Here is an 18431-nt window from a genome sequence, read left to right as displayed (position 1 = left end):
CTGTTTTAACTTGTGGTAGCGGCTGTACTTGTTATGGTGCATGCTAATGTTGTCCTTCACCCCTGAAAAGTTGCCTTTTGCCCCCAGAGAGACAGCTGGAGGATTCTGCAGTCTGTGTCGCAGGCTTAGCCAATTTTCTTTCGATCTTTTAAGTTGCTCCAGCCTCAGGACTGATCCCTCCGTTCTACGTGAGAAGAAACACAGGCAAGTTGCAGGGACTGCATTTCTTCTCCAGTGGGGCACATGTCTATGCAACTGTACTGCATACAGGGAGGTCTTGCGCTTGGTGCCCCAGGCATGGAGGCTGGCTGGGGCAAAACTAAAGCCCAGGTGAGGATAAGGATGGGTGGAAGTGATGGTGGTGCTCCTGGTTCACGCAGGAAGGGAAAATGCCTACTGCTCAGATGAGACCCTGTGGGAGTCGGGTATTGATGGCACACTGCCGTCCTGGGAACGGAGCCAGGAGCAGATAAGGAAAGGCAGGTGAGACCTGTGCTCTCCTCATTACACAGCGCACCTGCCTGCGGGGCATGCAGTTGGCACCAACAAGAAAGAGAAAAAGGAAAGTTCCTGCAGGAAAAGGAGTCTTCAAAGCCATTTAAAAGTTTAGTCACTTCCAAAGCATTATTGGCATAATATTTCAAGTGCTTTCATGAGAAACTTTACCCTATCTTTTTAGAAATAAGGGCTTTTTTTTCTGTAATACTCATATTTTAATCCTAAATTGTACTGCAAATACCAGTTTGGGTTAAGAATCTGGGTCTTCTTCTAAAAGAGCAAAATAAACCACCGAATGACATCTCTCCCTTCACCCAATGGCATCGGAAGCATTATCAGGGTGGGTCTGTTGTGAAGAGTAACCTGTAAGGCCAGCATCATCTCCTTTCTTCGAACAGCTTTCCTACGCTGCTGCTGCCGTGTGCAACATAGCAACGAAATGCTTCCTTTTGCTCTGCCAAAATAATGTTACTAAAACCTCATTTACGACACTCTATTTTTGTTATTGTCCATCAAATTTCTATCCAAAGCAAATATGTGCAGGTTGCCCTAGAGGAAGGTGTGGAGAGGGGAGATGGACACAGCCAGGTAAAGTGCCTCTCTCTCTGGTAGGACCTTTCTCACAGGTGGTGGGGACATGGGGGGAGGATGCAACCAGCTTACCCAATCTTGGCATGTAATTAAAAGACCTGGACAGCATGAACAACACTATCTGCAAGCTGAATACACTTAATAGGCAGATCGCTAAGGCGCTTCAATCAAAATGCCACTATGCTTTTTTTTTTTTCTTTTCAATACAGATGCAATCCAATCAATTTAACTTTGGTGAATGCAATGAATTAGAGCATGCGGGAAAGAGGGTTGGGGGACTTAAATATTTCTCTTGCAATGATTTCTAATTCAGACAGTGCTGAGCAGGTGAGGACAAATGCTCCGTTGCAAAATACTTTCTTTAACTTATAAATGCTCCTGCGTTTCTACCATCCAAATCAATTGAACAGAAAGAACAGGCAGCAGAACTAGCGTCGAAACTGTATCTCAGTCTTAATGAAAGGGCAAGGGCAAACTCTTCTACTCACAAGGACCCCGCTTTCAGCTTTCCTGGGACCCCAAGTGAGCACAGGTTCACCTCTAAAGAACAACTTTTTAGGATCAGAGCTGAAATTATCTCTTTAACATACAAGGGTCCTAAGTTGTAAAATCTAATGCTTAGGAGAGAGTGAGAATTCCTAATGTGATGTGTTCATAATACAAAACTAATCAATGAACACAGGTGAAATGAGGAAAATGTCCTCAGAGGCTTTGAAGTTATTTTTTAATAAGCAAAAGAAACAGGAAATTCTTGTCCAGCTTCAATATTTTTTATGAATTTCAAAAAATAGGTGTTGCTTTACTCCGTTGCAATTTTCTTTAACTGGATCTGTTTAATTGCATGTACTTTAATAGATGCTTTCACTAATACCTACAGAATCTGAATGTTTTGTTTATATCTTAAAAACTGAAAATATATATTCTTTAGATAAAGACCTACAATGAAGTTAATCTATGGTGACACCTTGTGGGAAAACACAACCTTAGATTTACATGATTAAAGAAGATCTGGTGTGATTGAGGGATGGAGAAGAGGAACAGCATTTTTTGGGTTTCGAACAAGAATGCTCCTTTCACACACTTTGAACACATAGAAATGTATAATAATGTTTGTGACTACTTTTAGGTAGAACTGCTTGGAGAGTCACTTGAGTCCAGTTTTTCCAAAAAGCAGGACTAAAAAATGCTATGAATGTTTTGTTCCTGAGTTTTCCAAAGCTTTTTCCTTGTGCCAGCATTGATACTGGTGCAAAGTGAACGTTCAGTTCTGCTGACTCAGAACAGTAGGTATTTCTATTCACTTTGCACAATTTTAAATCATCAGGCGGGGAGTAAAGCAGTTGAGTAGATTTTTGGCTGTCTCCTGAGAGATTTGTTACTGAAATGCCTCGAAACAAAAAGAAATTTTTTTGAAAAGGCTGTATGCAGCTGTTTATTGTGAGTTCAGAAGGATGTATGGGTCTGGTCTTGATCTTTTAGTGCTTTCTTTAATGGGTGCTTAAAAATTGAAATGTTCATGACCCTCGAACTTGAGAACAGCACAAAAGCTTTGAACAAATGAAAGATTGTACTATGGGGAATAGGAAAGAATTAGTGAATCATTTAATTTTATGGTCCAGTTTTTGTGGAGATCACAAAGGGTCTGGAGAGCGCTTCAGGCCTCTTGATTCTAACACCTAGTTAGAAAAAAATCTTCGAGAAAAACTGTACAAAACCTCCAAATGGGGTCTCCCTGAGCTTCCCGGGTTCTCAGTGTGGATACCCAGGAGGCAGCATCTCCTACCTCTATAGGTGCAAGGGAAAAAAATAAAATCATATTGTTAAAAGCATTTAACCTGATCCACCTGAAAATGCCTCCTTAATGGAACTATTTGTGTAATTAAGTGTTTAGAAAACCAGGGCCTCAATCTGTCGCATTTTGGTGTTCAGATACTGCTGGGCTGGGAAGGGGGAAGCAAATAGAGATGCTACTAACACACATATGCTTTCTAATTCACAGCAGGAACTTCTGTTGCAAATGTGTTTATGAAAATTCATTAATCTAATTTTGACAGAACACATCTAAAATACAATGACCTCATTTCTCTCTTTTAAAGCTCAATTGTCCCTAAATTTGTCTGATGCTAAGATATCATTTTCCAGGTGTTCTGCCAGGTTTCTCTTGCCACCTGTGGGCTAGAAAGCTGAATAAATAACACACAGAATGGAAAATATATGTAATATAACCTATTATCCAGTACCAAGTTATTGAAAAGGACCCTGTCTTTACGAAAAATAGCAAGCTAGATGTACTTAAGAAATGGGGTTTTGTGGTCACACAGAACTTGCGTCAGGATGTTAAGACAAACTGGTGTTCAGTTTAAAACCATGTAGTACATCACTGCACTTGAGTAGGGTTCGGAAACTGCTCCAGCGCATGAGAGTAACCGTGTCATTTAAAAAAACCTCTAAAGAGTCTTTTGTGGAAATAGCTCTGCCAGTGAAAACCTCCGTGATTGTGTGGGTTGGCAAATGAATCACAAACAATTGCTCGCCTTCACAAGTGGAGCCAAGCTGTGTATTCCAGGCAGGAGAATAAGGAACACACATGTAAATCTCTTTTATGGCTTTGTTTCCCACTTTATGTACACAATAAAACTTCAGCCCCTGTGGTCATCTGTGCTTTTCTGCAGGGCTGAAATCACAGACACTCACATCTGCACTGTAGTTCTCCCTTCACTTGCCCACATGGGGGCAGAGATCCTTGTGTCCCTGTCACACCTGGAGAGATGCTCTTGGCACAGAGCAGCAGGCTACAGATAACCCCTTTGATGGGCCTGCAGGCTGAACAAGGCAGGTTACGAAAGACCCTTTCAAGGGGATGTCAAGTTTTGGGATACTGTACTGGTTTTGGCTGGTATGGAGTGAATGTTTTTCATAGTACCTTGTACGGTGCTATGTTTTGGATTTGTGACCAAAACAGTGTTGATAAGACAGGGATGTTTTAGTTATTGCTCAACAGTGATTAAATAGCGCCAAGGCCTTTTCTGCTTCTCACCCCACCCCACCAGCGAGTAGGCTGGGGATGAATGAGGGAGGGGACACATCTGGGATGGCTGACCCCAGATGACCAAAGGCATATCCCACACCATATGATGTTGTGCTCAGCAATAAAAGCTGAAGGAAGAAGGAGGAAGGAGGGGGGGTGTTTGGAGTTATGGCGTTTGTCTTCCCAAGTAATGCATGATGGAGCCCTGCTTTCCTGGAGATGGCTGAACACCTGCCTGCAGATGGGAAGAAGTGAATTAATTTCGTGTTTTGCTTTGCTTGCTCCCACAGCTTTTGCTTTACTTATTAAACTGTCTTCATCTCATCTCTCAAGTTTTCTCATTTTAACACCTTCCAGTTTTCTCACCCATCTCATTGTGAGGGAGTGAGCTCTAATACGCTCTAAAATGATCTTTCTTCATTACTGAAAAGTGAAAAGGCAGAAGGATGAGAGAGGTTTAGCATACCTTTATGCAACAAGTTTTGGCAGGGCCTCCTCCCTCTCCAAGAGAGGGATGAAAGAACTACTACTAACTAGTTTCCAAATTATCCTTAAGGTATTTCTGGAAAATAGAGTGACATGAAATGTCTCCTCCGACAAAAACACCGGTGGTTTCCGAAAGGAGCAAGCCATCTTCTTGGGAGCACTTTTTTGCACATTAGATAATTCCAGATGTTCTTAGCTGCTCTTGATTGTATTCCAGACAGGATGCATTTTTTGCAGGTATACCACTGGAGGTCACTCATGTACTAATAAACAGTACAGTACTGGCTGCTGCAGGGGAGAATGTAATTTCATAAATTATCCAAGAATGAACTCATCTTGAGCTGAAGATTACCTTAAAATGGAAACGAGTTGGGAAATATGTTGTGTGGATATTTCGCAAATTTACAATAGGATATACTAAAACTAGCAAATAAACTCATAATTTCTAGTTTTATATAAAAAGACAAAACCCCCAACAAAGCAAGCCAAGTTTGCTTTGATCAAGATCCAGTAATAATGGAAATGCAGCACTTCTCTTTGCCAAAGAAAATAAAAAGAGGAAAAGATAACCAGATCTAAAAATGCTGACTGAAGTGACAATTGGTGTGACAAGAAATTGCAAACAAAATGACATGTAAGATAGGAAGGGAAAGATTGCATGTGAATTTTCTTACTATGACATTTCTGATAGGAGAAAAATTGCAGGAAGAAGTAATGAACTCCACTTACATGACTCATTTTTTTTTTTATCTCTGCTTTCTGTTAATCCATTTTTATCACTACCTTTCAAACTTCTGGGCATACCTTTGCTGAAACTGTGAGTTGTCAAGAAAAGGAAGTTGTTAAAATGTTTTCCCTTTTTACCCTAAACTAAAAATTTAGTATAGATGCCCTGCTCCCAGGTGAAGAATAAAAAACCTGCAGGTCTTGTTTCAGCAATATCAGTACAACTTCTCTTATCCCAACTGGGCCAAAACGAGCTATTTTACTTCAAAAGCAAACTGCTACTGGCTGGGAACTCTCTACCTCGGGCTCCAGGCCCATCAACATTCATACCAATATTCCCACAGCTTGAGAGAGTCAATTGAAGTCAGACACATACATAAGTTAATAATTAAGGTATTCCTTACATATTATCAGGGAAAAAATGTTTCAGAGCAGTTTTATTCACCCACAGAAGAGGAGAAAAGTTTTGCCCGTGGCATTTAGCGCTTGTACAACACTTTGTGCAGCTCTGCCTTCCTCAGTACTTGTAACTTACTATTTATATAATGCCATTTGATTCTGGTGCCTTCTAGGGTCCTTCTGCAGCTGCTGTCTCCTGCTGGCTGCTCCCTGATTGACAGCTTCTTGATTTAAAAGGAGCTGCATGTTCAGGAGTTAGCTGCCTGCTGGTTAGGGGGTGCTGCACTGGTTTTTGCCTGCCGCACAGGGGTGCTTATTCAGCTGGGAGGTGGGAATACAGCAAGCAGAGCTTTTGGTGGTTTGTGTGGGTGGTGAGGAAAAGCAGAAACTCTCCTGCAAACAGTGCGGGACTGTGCAACACCAGTGTTGACGAGCTACTGAGTCTGATCTCCAGCACCAGTGAAGAAAGTACCCTTTGGCACATCAGTGGTGACAGCCTAGACAGGACTTGGGCAGGGGGATGTTGTGCCCAGGTGTCTCGCTGGGGCTGTGGGTGATGTGGTCCTCCCCTGTGGAAGGTGTGTAGTGGCCCAGGTCCTCTCTAAGGACCTGCAGAAGGAGGTTTTCAGACTCTTTGCCATTAAGGAGGGTAAATGGGATATCAGCAGCGTCTCCACAGAGGTGAGAGCCTGAGCCTGAGGTGGAGGGATGTCTAGGGGCTGTGCTGGATGGAGAGATGGATGAGGACTCCCCTGAGGGATGCTGCTGAAGTTCATGACTTCCGGCAGCAGGAAAATTGTTCCTCCTCCCTGCTCAGATCTGAATGCAGAGAGCTGGTATCAAGCCCCGATAGGCATGGGAGGGGAACAGATGCTGCTAAGGGAGGCTTCAGAGCCAGTTGTGCCCAGCTTGAGCATCAGCAGCAAGTAGTAGCAGTTGGAGATCCCCTTCTGCAGTGAATAAAGGAACACGTCTACTGACCAGACATGCTGTCATGGGAGGTTTGCTGTTCAATAGATGCCCAGATACTGAGTGTTATAGAGAGATGGCCAAGGGTCATCCAGTCCCCTGACTGTTACCCCTCATTGCTCATCAGTGGGACCATCAGTGATACTGATGAGGGACACCTGGAGCAAAACAAGTGTAACCCACACAATGTGCCCTTGATCCTCCATGGGAAGAGGTCAGGTAGGAGGGGACACAATCCTGAAAGGTAACAACTGGTCGCATGGCCGTTGCCATTGGTAGTGCTTTGGCCTTCATCACCACGGGTCCCTCTTGGAGGAACGAGGAGATCTAACAAAGTCGGGTAAGAGTATCTTTGCCAACAGGTTTGTAGATCTGGTGAGGAGAGACTTAAACTTGATACCTTGGAAGATGGTGATAACTGCTTACATTTAGTGAAGGAATGGAGTCCAGGAGTAGTAAGTAAGTGGGACAGGGAGGTGGGAGCAAGCTACCCCTTGGGCAAGATAAAAAAAGTCAAAAGGGAGCCTACCTTAAATATATGTATACAAATGCATCCAGCCTGGGAAACAAAAGGGAGGAACTAGAAACTGCTCTGTCTGCAGATGCAGAACTGTTACTTTATTGGAAAAACTGAAACATGGCGGGACAGCTCGCACAACTGGAGCTCTCCAATGAATGAAGGGCTCATTAGTAAAGACGGAAAGGGAAAATGAGAGGGAGAGTTTTCCTCTGTGTGAACAAGCAGCTTCTATGCATGGAACTCTTCTATGCTATGGACAACATGCTGGTTGAGAGCCTGTGGATCAGCGAGGGTGTTAAGTGTGGCATAGTGTTGGGAATTTGTTACAGATCCACTTCCTCACCCTGATGGCTGACAGGCTCCTTTAAACAGCTTAAGAAAGGCCACAAGGCAAACAAGAAATTTGGGACTGACCTGTAACACACACACACACACACACACAAAAAGTAGTAATACACAGAAAACACTGAATAAGTAGTAATATACAGAATATACTGAATTTTGTATCAGCAATCACGTGGCCAGCAGGACTACAGCAGTGATCATCCATCCGTACTCAGCAAGGGTGAGGCCGCACCTCAAATACAGTAGTTTTGGGCCCCTCACTACAAGAAAAACATTGAGGTGCTGAAGCGAGTCCAAAGATGGGCAACAAAGCTGGTGAAAGGTCTAGAGCACAAGCCTTAGAAGGAGCAGCTGGGGGAACAGGGGTTGTTCAGCCTGGAGAAAAGGAGGCTGACGGGAGACCTTATCGCTCTCTACAACTACCTGAAAGGAGGTTGTAGAGAGGTGGCGGTCAGTCTCTTCTCCCAAGTAACAAGAGATAAGACAAGAAGAAACATACTCAAGTTGCACCAGGGGAGGTTTAGACTGGCTATTAGGAAAATTTCTTCACTGAAAGGGTTATGAAGCATCGGAACACGCTGCCCAGGGTTGAGTCACCATCCCTGGAGGTATTTAAAAGGTATGTAGACGTGGCAGTCAGGGACATGGTTTACTGATGGACTTGGCAGTTAGGTTGACAATTGGACTCGATGATGCTAATGTTCCTTTCCAACCTAAACGATTCCATGATTCTATGAAAATGGAAGAAAAAACAGACTACAAAGGAAGAATTTAAATACACTGCAATGGTGTGTTAGGAAAGCAAAATTCAGTTTGCGTTCAAACTGGCACGGGGATATTTAGGGCAACAAGAAGAGCTTCTACAGCTACATGAACAATAAAAAAATAACCAAGGAACATGGAGGTCTGTAATCAGTGGTCTAGTGACAGGGGATACAGATAGAGGTGGGAAGCCCAACGCTGCCTTTGTCTTCAGAAGCAAGACCTCTAGGTCTCTGTGCCCAGAGGCAGGGTTCAAGGAAGAGAAGAACTACCAGTAGTGGGAGAAGATAGAGTTTGCTGCTGCAGACTTGTGAGGACAGAACTTCATGAATCCAGAACAATCCCGTACTGATTTCAACAACTGCCTACATGCTACATGGAATAAAGTTGTTGTGAGATTGTGCGCTCTGAAATCATAAAAGTTTGAGATACATATTCCAGACAGAACAGTGACAGAAATGTTTATTCAAAGTATCTTAACTCAGCCTTTTATGAATAAAAATATTGCAGGGTTACCATAATAAATGATTCACTCTGAAATTTCCTTTTTTTGGCTCTTTGTCTTTAGTTGTATCCAATTACTCTACTTCCTTTGATTCATCTTCCTTATCCTCTAAACCAGTAGTTTCTGTGGAGGTGAAGGAAAGACAGGACATAAAGATGCATTTTCTTATAAAACACTGGAAAGTAATACTAGAAACTTAAACCATAATTCTAGGACTATGCTGTCTACCTCAGTCATCTTTCCTATTGCCTTTCACTGCCAATACTTGAATTTAACTGTTATACATTGTTTGTCAGCTGCCAGACAGGCTCAGTACACACATATTGACTGCCAGCCAGCCCATATGTAACTCTGGAATAGCCAAAGAATGTCTCCCATTTAGACAAATATCATAAGAAACATGGAGCAAGAAAGATGGAATTCCTGTGTGGAAAAAAATTATGGTAATGGGACGGAGAATACAAGGCTGCAAGAAACCAGATTTTGTTACATCTGCTCTTCACAGTATGCATATTTTCTTCAAATCATTTCCTCTTACTATAGCTTAATCCTGCTAAACATAAAGAAAAAGGGAACAGTATGTTGCCTAATTAATTATGGATGTAGACCTATGCTGAAAAAATGTATAAAATCCAGCTCTTTGATTCTAGCAAACAAGAGCTGGAAGGAACTTCGAGAATATCTATCACATTCCTATGTTCTCACGAATTATAATCTACATCTATGCTGTCTCTGACAGATACTTGAGTCCACTTGTTCTTTTTAAAAAGAAAAATCAACACAAAAAAACAATGGGAATACCAGAACTGCTTCATTGTAGTAGGTCAGAAAATTTGTTAGAATCGAGTTCAGTCAAAAATGTTTATTTGAGTCCAAAAGAGTTTGAGACAAACCAGGCTCAATGAACTTTTGCCAAATCCAAAGCAGAGCTATGCAGGAAACCTGCTTAGATTCCTGGTGGATCTGATCCAAGGCCAGGGATCCTGTTAAGATGTCAGTCCTACACAATAGAGAAGCTAGCTGGCTAGTCTGCCCTGAAGCAGGAGTGCACCTTCAGAGGTGATGGGTAAAAAAATGAGAGCAAATAAGACTACGAAAATTCCTGGAGTTGACCTAAATGTTTAGTGTGTATCTCCAGGCATTTTCACATGATTTAATAGTCTTTCTGATCCCTATGGATAGTGCTTTGCTTTGATTTATTGTAAAAAGAACTGATTACAAATGGATAAATTTATCTTATGTTTTCATACATCAGATATGTAAGCTTGTAAATGTCAACACTTAATAAATACAAACACCACAATTGGGTGGAGGCCTATAGGCTAAATATGAGTAATCATAGATGCATCCTTTTGTGGCTTCTTAGTAATTTTGTATTTAAAACAGGCTTCTGAACTGCCTGGAAGAAAACCTGAGCATCTGAATTCCCAATCTCTTTGGTTTGTAAAAGAAACAAATCAAGCAGAGACTGTTCAAATCATAATGCATAACAACAACTAAAATTTGTTTCTTCAGATTTGTTTTGCCTGCTTTTTAATTTCGGTTGAGAGAATAAGAATACATAGTTCCATTCATGAGAGAAAAATGGAGTGCCCAAAACCCCCTGAATTTCACAGGGTCTGAAATTTTCTCTCTCCTTTTGTACAAAAAAAAAAAGAAGTTTGCAAATGCAATCACTTATAAACTCAGCTTTGCAAGTGCTGTCAACTGTACATGCACAGATAGTGCTGCACAGAAGTGTCACTTCTAATTTGTACTGTTACAGTATATGAACTTGACTACTTAAAACCAGTTTACATCTATAGAAGACTTGCCCCCCTTATGAAAGGTAGATTCCCATGGTCTCTTCAGCTTGAAATGGACCTCTCAGCAGTAGCACGCCTTCAGTTGACTGACATACATAATTCCAAACCCTGATTGCTAACTGAAGAATGAGCATGCATGCTTCATTCCTCACCTTGATCCTCCTGATCTGGGTTTTCTTCTTCTTCTCTGCTTCTCTCATCTTCCTCTCCTGCATCCCTTACTGGGCCAAAAACTTCACTGGATACTTCTTGAAGAGAAGGCTCATCATCCCTGCCCTCAGCAGACTCATCAGTGACTGAAATATGAGAAATTAGAAATAACAAAGAAAATTAATTTTTACAAATTTGCACTCGGCCATTGTTTTCATGCAGTAACTAATAACTCATACTGAAATCTGCAGTCTTTACTCAGTAGAAATCACACAAAATTTTCTGTAACGGTTTATAATCAAGTTTGTATAACAGACCATGATATAGACTAAAATGATTCACAGGCTTCCCAAGACAGTTATATCTCATTATGCTATGTGAGATAAAACAGAGAGAGAGAGAGAGAGAGCATTTTGGTTTGCAAACTGGCTTGGAAGCTCTGAACTTTCAACACGTGGTTGGGAAAACAGGGGAAAAAAACCCACAGAACCTCTTACACAACTTGGTATTAAACATGAAAAACACAGTTTCAGGAGATGGTCAAAGCATGGAGTTTCCAGCTGTCCAGAAGAACAAACCTGTAATTACTGGCATTTTTTCCATTTCAGTTACTGCTTCTGCTGCTCTTTCTTCCACTGCTTCTGCTGCTGCTGCCACCACTTGGGAGGATTCTCTGGGAGAAGGTGTTTTTTCCCCATGGGGAGTCCAGAGTGTTAATTTGGTAATTTCTGATGCTTTCCATTTTGGTGCCCCAAGAAATGAGGGTTCCTCCTCTTCTTCTACCTCTCCTTTATCCTAGAAGACAACTCATGAAATCCAGCATCTCGTCTTACGGATATTAAGGGAGTAACTAAGATGATGATTTTGTGTACTAAAACCTCTTTATCTGGGCTCAAAATGGCAATGACGTAGCTTTTAAAAGTATTTACAGGTGGAGGAACTTCAGCAGTCACAAATCTTGGAAGACAACTACACTTTGAACCTTGATGAAGTCAGTTGACTATTAATAATGACCAATGCTTGCTAGCTTGCTTTCTTAAAGCTAAAATTTTGTCTCTGCCTTGAACAGAATGGCTGTGAGGGACCTGCCAACTATGTCTCCTCCTATGCCTGTCTACAGTATAACAGCAGCAAATAAGACCTAATGCTCTGTCTGGTAGATGCTACACTGTCTCTCTCACACAGGAACGCAGTGGCGTTCCAGATCTTTCTGCCTCAGTCTTTGCTTAGGGTAGACCATGGAATGGATCTAGGAAGCAGTAAGGTACTACACAAAGCTTATGTTTTTGAAATCTGAAGGTAATTTTTTTTTATTTAAAAATTCATACTTTATTTTATCCAAATATGAGGGAGTCTTAGTAATGGAATCATTACCTGTATTTCAAGTTAATTTATTTTATTTTTTTAATAGGCCTTCAACTAAAGCAAAGAGGCAAAATTTAATCTTACTTTAGTGACAGCACCATCCCTTGCTTTACACAGTCACTACAGCATTCACATGAGAAGAAATTAGTGTTCCTGAGAGTAATGATTTTCAGAAGCCAAGTGCTTAACCTTGGATTCTTAAATTCACATTTAAACTCTCATACCAATGGCCTAATATTCCAAAATCAGCACATCCAACAATTCCCAACTGAACTGAGGATACTAGATACGCATCACTTTGGATACTCATATGAATCTGATACTTAATTTGAGCATCACTTGCTTTTAGACAAAAGAGCAAAACATTCTCCATGTTTTGCAAATCTCTATCACTAATGATAGGATATTTTTATTACTATTATTTTGTCCTTGTCTTAAGAAAAAATTATGGCATTGAAGAATTTTCAAAGAGCGTGAAATGAGAACTAACAACCTAGGTAGCAAACTATAAGCTAAAATGTGGCACATTTTCTTGAAACCAAAACAGTAATATGAAGGTACATTTCTTACTTATATAGCTATTTTGCACTATATTAATCAGAAATGTTTCAAAACATTCATGTGTGAAGGAGAAGGAAAAACAGGCCCTGATCCCAGCTGCTCCCTACATTTATTAGGAGCTGTGAATATTAAGCTCTTAACAGGACCAGAACAACAATGGGACATATTTCCAAAACATGAATCTGCTGGAAATTACCATTTGTACACAGAGCATCAAGCAATTCAGAAATATAAGAAGAAATATTTTTCATTGTTTTCTGGTGTTCACAACAAAGTGAAATACAGGCTAAATGTACAGACAAATACATCTACATTCTTCTGTAGTTTGAAACTTCAAATGTTTTGGGAAGGTCTTGATTCTTCTCAACTTTAAGCAGAAAGGACTCCTGTCTGCAAGTAGTGCAAAAATCAGACTTTGTACTTGTCAAAGTTTACACAGTAGAGAAGTTACAGAAAAAAGCAAAATGAAACCTCATTTAGTTCTTAAGAATGCACAAGTTTCTACCCTTTTTTGACAGGTTACACCTACTTTAACATCAGTATCTATAAGGCATTTTATAGATTACTCAACAATAGATTTCATTTACTGAGTTGTCTGATATGCAGTATAATTTGCACTATTTCTTTTACCTGCTCCGAATGTATGTATTCACCATGCTGTTCACATCCAATATCAAAGATATATTTGCCATGACCTACAGGCTGCATAAAGATACAAAAATGTTAGCAAAACTATAAAGTTAGTACATTCTAAGCACACAAATGTAAAATATGCTTTACTACAAAATTCACTCAATAGTCAGTAACTAGTTTGAAAGCAAAGTTGCAGAGAAATTTGGCATTCTGTCCTGCAGATTACTTTGGTTTCTTCTGTTACACCTATGGTACCAAAAATACTACAAAAGATCGTGAGCCTAGCTTCTTATTTTAAGTGGAAACAGATCATATTAAGGCAATTCCATGATAACTGTTCAGATGAATAAAGAGTATTGCAGTACACTTACATTTCCATTCAAAAACTTGCCCCTAAATCGATGGTTTAGGTAGATAAGTTCAGCTTCTCCTTCCTGGTTTCCATTTACCCAACCACCAACGTATATAGCTCCTGTGTCTTTATAGATATATCTACCTTGTCCGTGCCTAAGGAGAAAATAATAATTATGCTTTATATTACTGAATATTAAGAATGTAGAATATTGTTATACTTAAGGTATTACAGCTGTATTATTTAAGTAGCTGAAATGACTCAAGTTGGCCTAAATTGCCAAGGTCATCCACTAGCACTTGATTTGCTGCAGTCAGCCACACTTTGAAAATAACCTTTGCATTTTAATGCCAGTGGGTGACTTGAAACATCACTGCAAGAATGAAACAAACCTATTGTGATTAAACCATTCTCCAGTGTAGGTGTCTCCGTTTGCATATGTATACACTCCATGGCCATGTCTCTGGTCATTCACCCAGTCTCCTTTAATGAGAATACAATAAAAACAGTGAGATGTGGTATATTTCATTGCGTGATATAGCGGTCAGTTTGGGAAGTTATTATACATGAATTATTAGAGAAGGAAAAGGAATCTATGACATCATTGTGATTCCTTACCATTCCTTACACCATTCTTTACTCTAAACTCCCGTCTTTTTTCTTCTGTCTGCCCCTCACCGCACATACTTATGCAGCTGCCTGATCTTCCTTACACTCCAAACACGTTTTGTCCATCATGGTCTATCTCCATTATCTTAAGATGAACACAAGAAGCCATGGAACATGCTGCTCCTACCTTTACATTTGGTAATGTATTACAGTTTCATTAGATAATGTGACATCTCCACTCAAATAAAAAGGGGGACTACTTTGGTTTGACTCATTTGCTAAAATTGTCCTGTCAGTCAGGGGACATATATACTCAAAATGATGCTAGACTGTGTGTCTTAATTACACTTCTATTCAAACTTAAAAAAAAAAATAAAAAAAATATAAAATCACAGGTGGATACGCTCCTGCAAGGCAAGAATTGGGCTGCTCTTTCTGCTCTCTGCTTCTAGCCCTCACAATGTGAATGTTCTTTCTTGCCTAGCTTGGAAAGGAGGGGGTGGAAATATTGTGTCTTGAAGGCTAACCGATAGGCAGAAAGTTTTGAGTACTATACTGAAAAAAGGGAAACAATGTGAGTTTCAACTTCTTCAAATTTCAGAGGCATCCCAGTCCCTGAGTAAGTGCGCTAATCAGTAGAACATTTTTTAAGGATGAACCTAATAATGTTCTAAAATACTTTATACTGAACACAGTCAGTGGTTCTAATCATCATCCAGAAATATGTAATTATACTCTCTTCTACCAAGATTGCACTGATTTGTAAAAGATGTTTAATATTTCTCAGGACGTGGAACATCCCACTTGAAAGGAGGACGTGACAAGCATAAACTGCTACTAAACACCACAATTCTCACAGTAATTGACAGAAACCCACACTTCTTAAAGCTTGTAGTCAAAAAGGAATAAAACGAAAACATTTCATAGAAAATGCATCTCTTCAAAATAATATGCTCTCCAGTTCACTATCTCCTTGCATTCCAGACACGGGGAGGGAGCTGGGGTAATGTGTCCTTTCAGTTACAGAAATCCTTGCAGCTGGGCTTTACCTTCATATTTTGATCCATCTGGATAATAAAAAATGCCCCGGCCATGTTTTTTGTTTAGAAGATATTTTCCAATGTAGCAAGCACCATTTCTAAACCTGTAGGTCCCCTGAAACATATTTGGTATAGATAAAATACTTGTCAGTTCTCATTCTTGTTTCAATATAGTGCCCAAAATAACAGAACTGCTGAAACATAAGCACAACCACTGTCTTCCATCACTGTCTCACCTGTCCACTTCTGAAACCATGTTCATATTCTCCATCGTATATATCACCATTGGGTAGAAATGCTTTTCCACGTCCATGTCGCTCACCTTCTGAATTGCGTTCACCATCATACTCCTGATCAAATGTGGGGGGAAAAAAAAACCTGTTTAAGAGGGCTGTGCCTGACTGAATCTAACCTCCTTAGACACAGGAAAAGAGGTGTTTGCTCAAAGCTGCTCCAGTTCAGCTTTGAATCGGAGACTGCAGGAGCACCTGGCCAACAGATGTGCTGCTTATGTGCCACTTTCCTCGGATCCTGGCACCCAGGGGCTGACACAGTACTGGCAAGTATGGACGACTTCATCCAGCGGAGAAAGTCGGGCAGGTCCCAACTGGAACGGCACAGCCCCGCTTCCCAAACCCCCATCCCCACCGATGAAGCGCCTCGGGAGCTTCCCCGGGCTCGGCAGGGCCGGCACACGGTATTTAAGACTCCCTGAGCGGGAACGTTCACTCTGCCCTTCCCCGCCGGCACTCCCCCACCGCCTGCCCGAGCCGCCCGGGGCAGTCGGCCGCTTCCCTCCCCGTGACGGGCCCCCCGCCGCCGCCGGGGCCGGGAGACAGGGCAGGACCTCCCCCGCCCGTGCTGTTGAACCGCCAGCGGCAACCCGCCCGCCCCGGCGGACCCCCAAATCGGCCTCGGCCTCCTCGGCCTCCTCCTCCGAGCTCAGATCCGACATGGCCGCAGCGTCGCCGTCTCCCTGGCAACCACGGCGCGCGTGGCCGGGGGAGAAGGAGGGGGGCTCGCGCTGTCCCGGGTGCTGAGTGCAACGGCCGGCCCCGCCCCTCACGCGGGGGAGCGGGGGGAGCGGGGCCGTCCCGCCCGGCCGCCCTCTCCCCTCTGAGGGGAAGCGCCGGCGGCCGGCGCCGTGTGAGAGGAAGCGGCGAGCCCCGGCCGCCGCAGGAGGCCTCCCGGGAGGGGCGCGGCAGCCGCCAGAGGGCTGTCGTGTTAACAGACCCGCGGGGGAGGAAGAGGGGCGACGCGCCGCCTTCCCCCGGCGCTGGTCTCCCTTCTGCTCCTGGCGCCGAGCTGTTCCCGACCTCTACCTGCGGTGTCGTGAAACAGGCTGGTGGCATTTGAGGGGAGACACAAGAGCCCTCAGTCTTCTGACAGCTCCCAGTAGTTTGGCCGGTTTGGCCTGTAAACAACATTTTTTTTTTTTTTATTTTTTTTTTCCCGTCAGGTTTAATTATGTTCAGAAATTCCAGTCCACGGATCTCACCTTTTCATTTTATATCTTAACAGTTTCAGTGTGATGAGCTTCATTCACCCACTCGACTGACCAGACATGTTCCTTTCCCCACCTTTCGCAGCCTGCTGAATCCCACTGTAAATTCGGTACGCTCCTTGAACTGGCGCCAGAAGGCCAACAGCATTCAGCTCCAGTCTCTGAAATCCCACAGGATCCTCACAGCTGGCTTTCCCCGCCATTTTCCTCCGATGGTGCAGTGGGAGACAGAGGAACCACATGTATCCTCAAGAGAAACGTGCTTGGGCTGTCACCGGCACGCCTGGAGCACTGCCCTACTGCTAGCCATCGGGCTCTGCATTTCGGGGCGCTCTGAAGAGATTCCTCTCTTTTCTATGCAAAGCGCAGCGGAACGGTCTGTCTGGCTAATTTGGGGGGTCAGGACAGAGATGGGGAAATGCTCTGGCACTAATCACTTCTGGAGCTTAGGCACTGGAAGTCATCGAACCACCGTGTGATATGGCCTGGAATATCCTGTGTTTCTGCATAAATGGATGAAGGGAGAGTGCAAGTGACCTCTCCCGTTATTTTTTCTAGATTGCAGTGAACTGCTGTGGTGACAGGGGCACTGTGCAGTTCTAACAGAGTTACTAGTGAGACAGCAGAACGATGAGTCACTCAGGTTTTTACATAACTTAAATGTCTTCTGCTTTCACACATACAATGACTTTTACTTACACTAAAATTTTTTTCTTCTCCTTTTAATAACTATAATTCTCAATGATCTTAATGTGTAGGAAATGCTCTGTATTCTGACTTTTCTCCAAACCCCTCTGCTCAGTCAACTTCAACAGTTATCTACATAACTCTGGTGACAAGTTCAGCCCCCTCAGCCAGTCAAGAGCCTCCCATACTAATATGATTACAGCTAAGTCAATGCAAGGAGGCAAGAGAAGGGCTCTCCTTTCTCAAAAGGCCAAGAAGAGTGGGAGTAACTCACAAGGAAAAGGAGAGACAACAGTACATCATAGCCACTATATTAATCAGTAATAATACCCCAACCGGAAAAGACCTGCTTCATATTTTATGTCACAGTTTTTTATGTTTCATATGTGAGCTGCAGTATTCAAAAACAATCACTCTTTTAAAAGATCTTATGTGCCTCAATGGAAAGTAGTGTTTTCTTTACACAGGAAAATGTCCTAAAAATCTACCTTGGCTAAGGGAGATGATGGTGACTGCAATACGGCTCGTGCCTCCCTCCTGCAGATGTTGAAGGCGAGTTGTCTTGCTGAATGCAAGTGGCACTTCGCTTCTCTGCAAAGCATCATCATCACAGTGCTTGCAGGAGCTTGGCAGGACTCGGGGCCTGCCAGTGACACAGGAGTCAGGCAAATCACCTCACTGTCACTTTGCATGGGAATTTAATGGCCAAGATTTCAAGAGAGGAGCCATGCGTGAATATGCGTGGTGAAAAGCCATTAGCTAACTAAGCACTGGGCAGAGGAGGTGACGCTTCTGAAGTAGGCAGCAAAAGGAGTGGTAACTGGTTGGAAGACGTGGTGGAGGTCACCTTATACCCTAGGTCAAAGCTTCACCACCCAAACCAGAAGAAAAACAGG

At 42.4% G+C, this 18431-nt stretch overlaps 1 protein-coding gene across 1 annotated transcript; it reads right to left on the bottom strand.

Annotated features, from left to right (window-relative positions):
• Positions 1-8786: 8786 nt before the first annotated feature.
• On the bottom strand, positions 8787-16636 carry RSPH1 (radial spoke head component 1). The gene is made up of 9 exons (XM_063354637.1): positions 16246-16636; positions 15581-15694; positions 15354-15459; positions 14088-14178; positions 13715-13850; positions 13341-13412; positions 11363-11579; positions 10787-10930; positions 8787-8952 (listed from the first exon to the last, which is right to left on the bottom strand). Exons 1-9 carry the CDS (start codon positions 16297-16299, stop codon positions 8903-8905), a joined length of 984 nt encoding a protein of 327 aa, XP_063210707.1. The 5' UTR covers positions 16300-16636; the 3' UTR covers positions 8787-8902.
• Between the last annotated feature and the right edge of the window lie 1795 nt (positions 16637-18431).

The sequence above is a fragment of the Chroicocephalus ridibundus genome, chromosome 1 (genome assembly GCF_963924245.1).
Source record: "Chroicocephalus ridibundus chromosome 1, bChrRid1.1, whole genome shotgun sequence".
NCBI classification, from domain to species: domain Eukaryota; kingdom Metazoa; phylum Chordata; class Aves; order Charadriiformes; family Laridae; genus Chroicocephalus; species Chroicocephalus ridibundus.
Note: the sequence above shows the minus strand (reverse complement) of the source record. Positions and strands in the feature narration are given on the sequence as shown.

What these genes read in the sequence shown, in the direction of transcription:
- RSPH1 (XM_063354637.1), bottom strand. Translation starts at nt 16,299, where the DNA reads ATGTCGGATCTGAGCTCGGAGGAGGAGGCCGAGGAGGCCGAGGCCGAT. An exon ending in AGGCCGAGGCCGATTTGGGG is followed by an intron (nt 15,695 to 16,245) that starts GTCCGCCGGGGC and finishes ACATTTGATCAG; the next exon opens with GAGTATGATGGTGAACGCAA. An exon ending in GAATGGTTTAATCACAATAG is followed by an intron (nt 13,851 to 14,087) that starts GTTTGTTTCATT and finishes TTTTCTCCTTAG; the next exon opens with GCACGGACAAGGTAGATATA.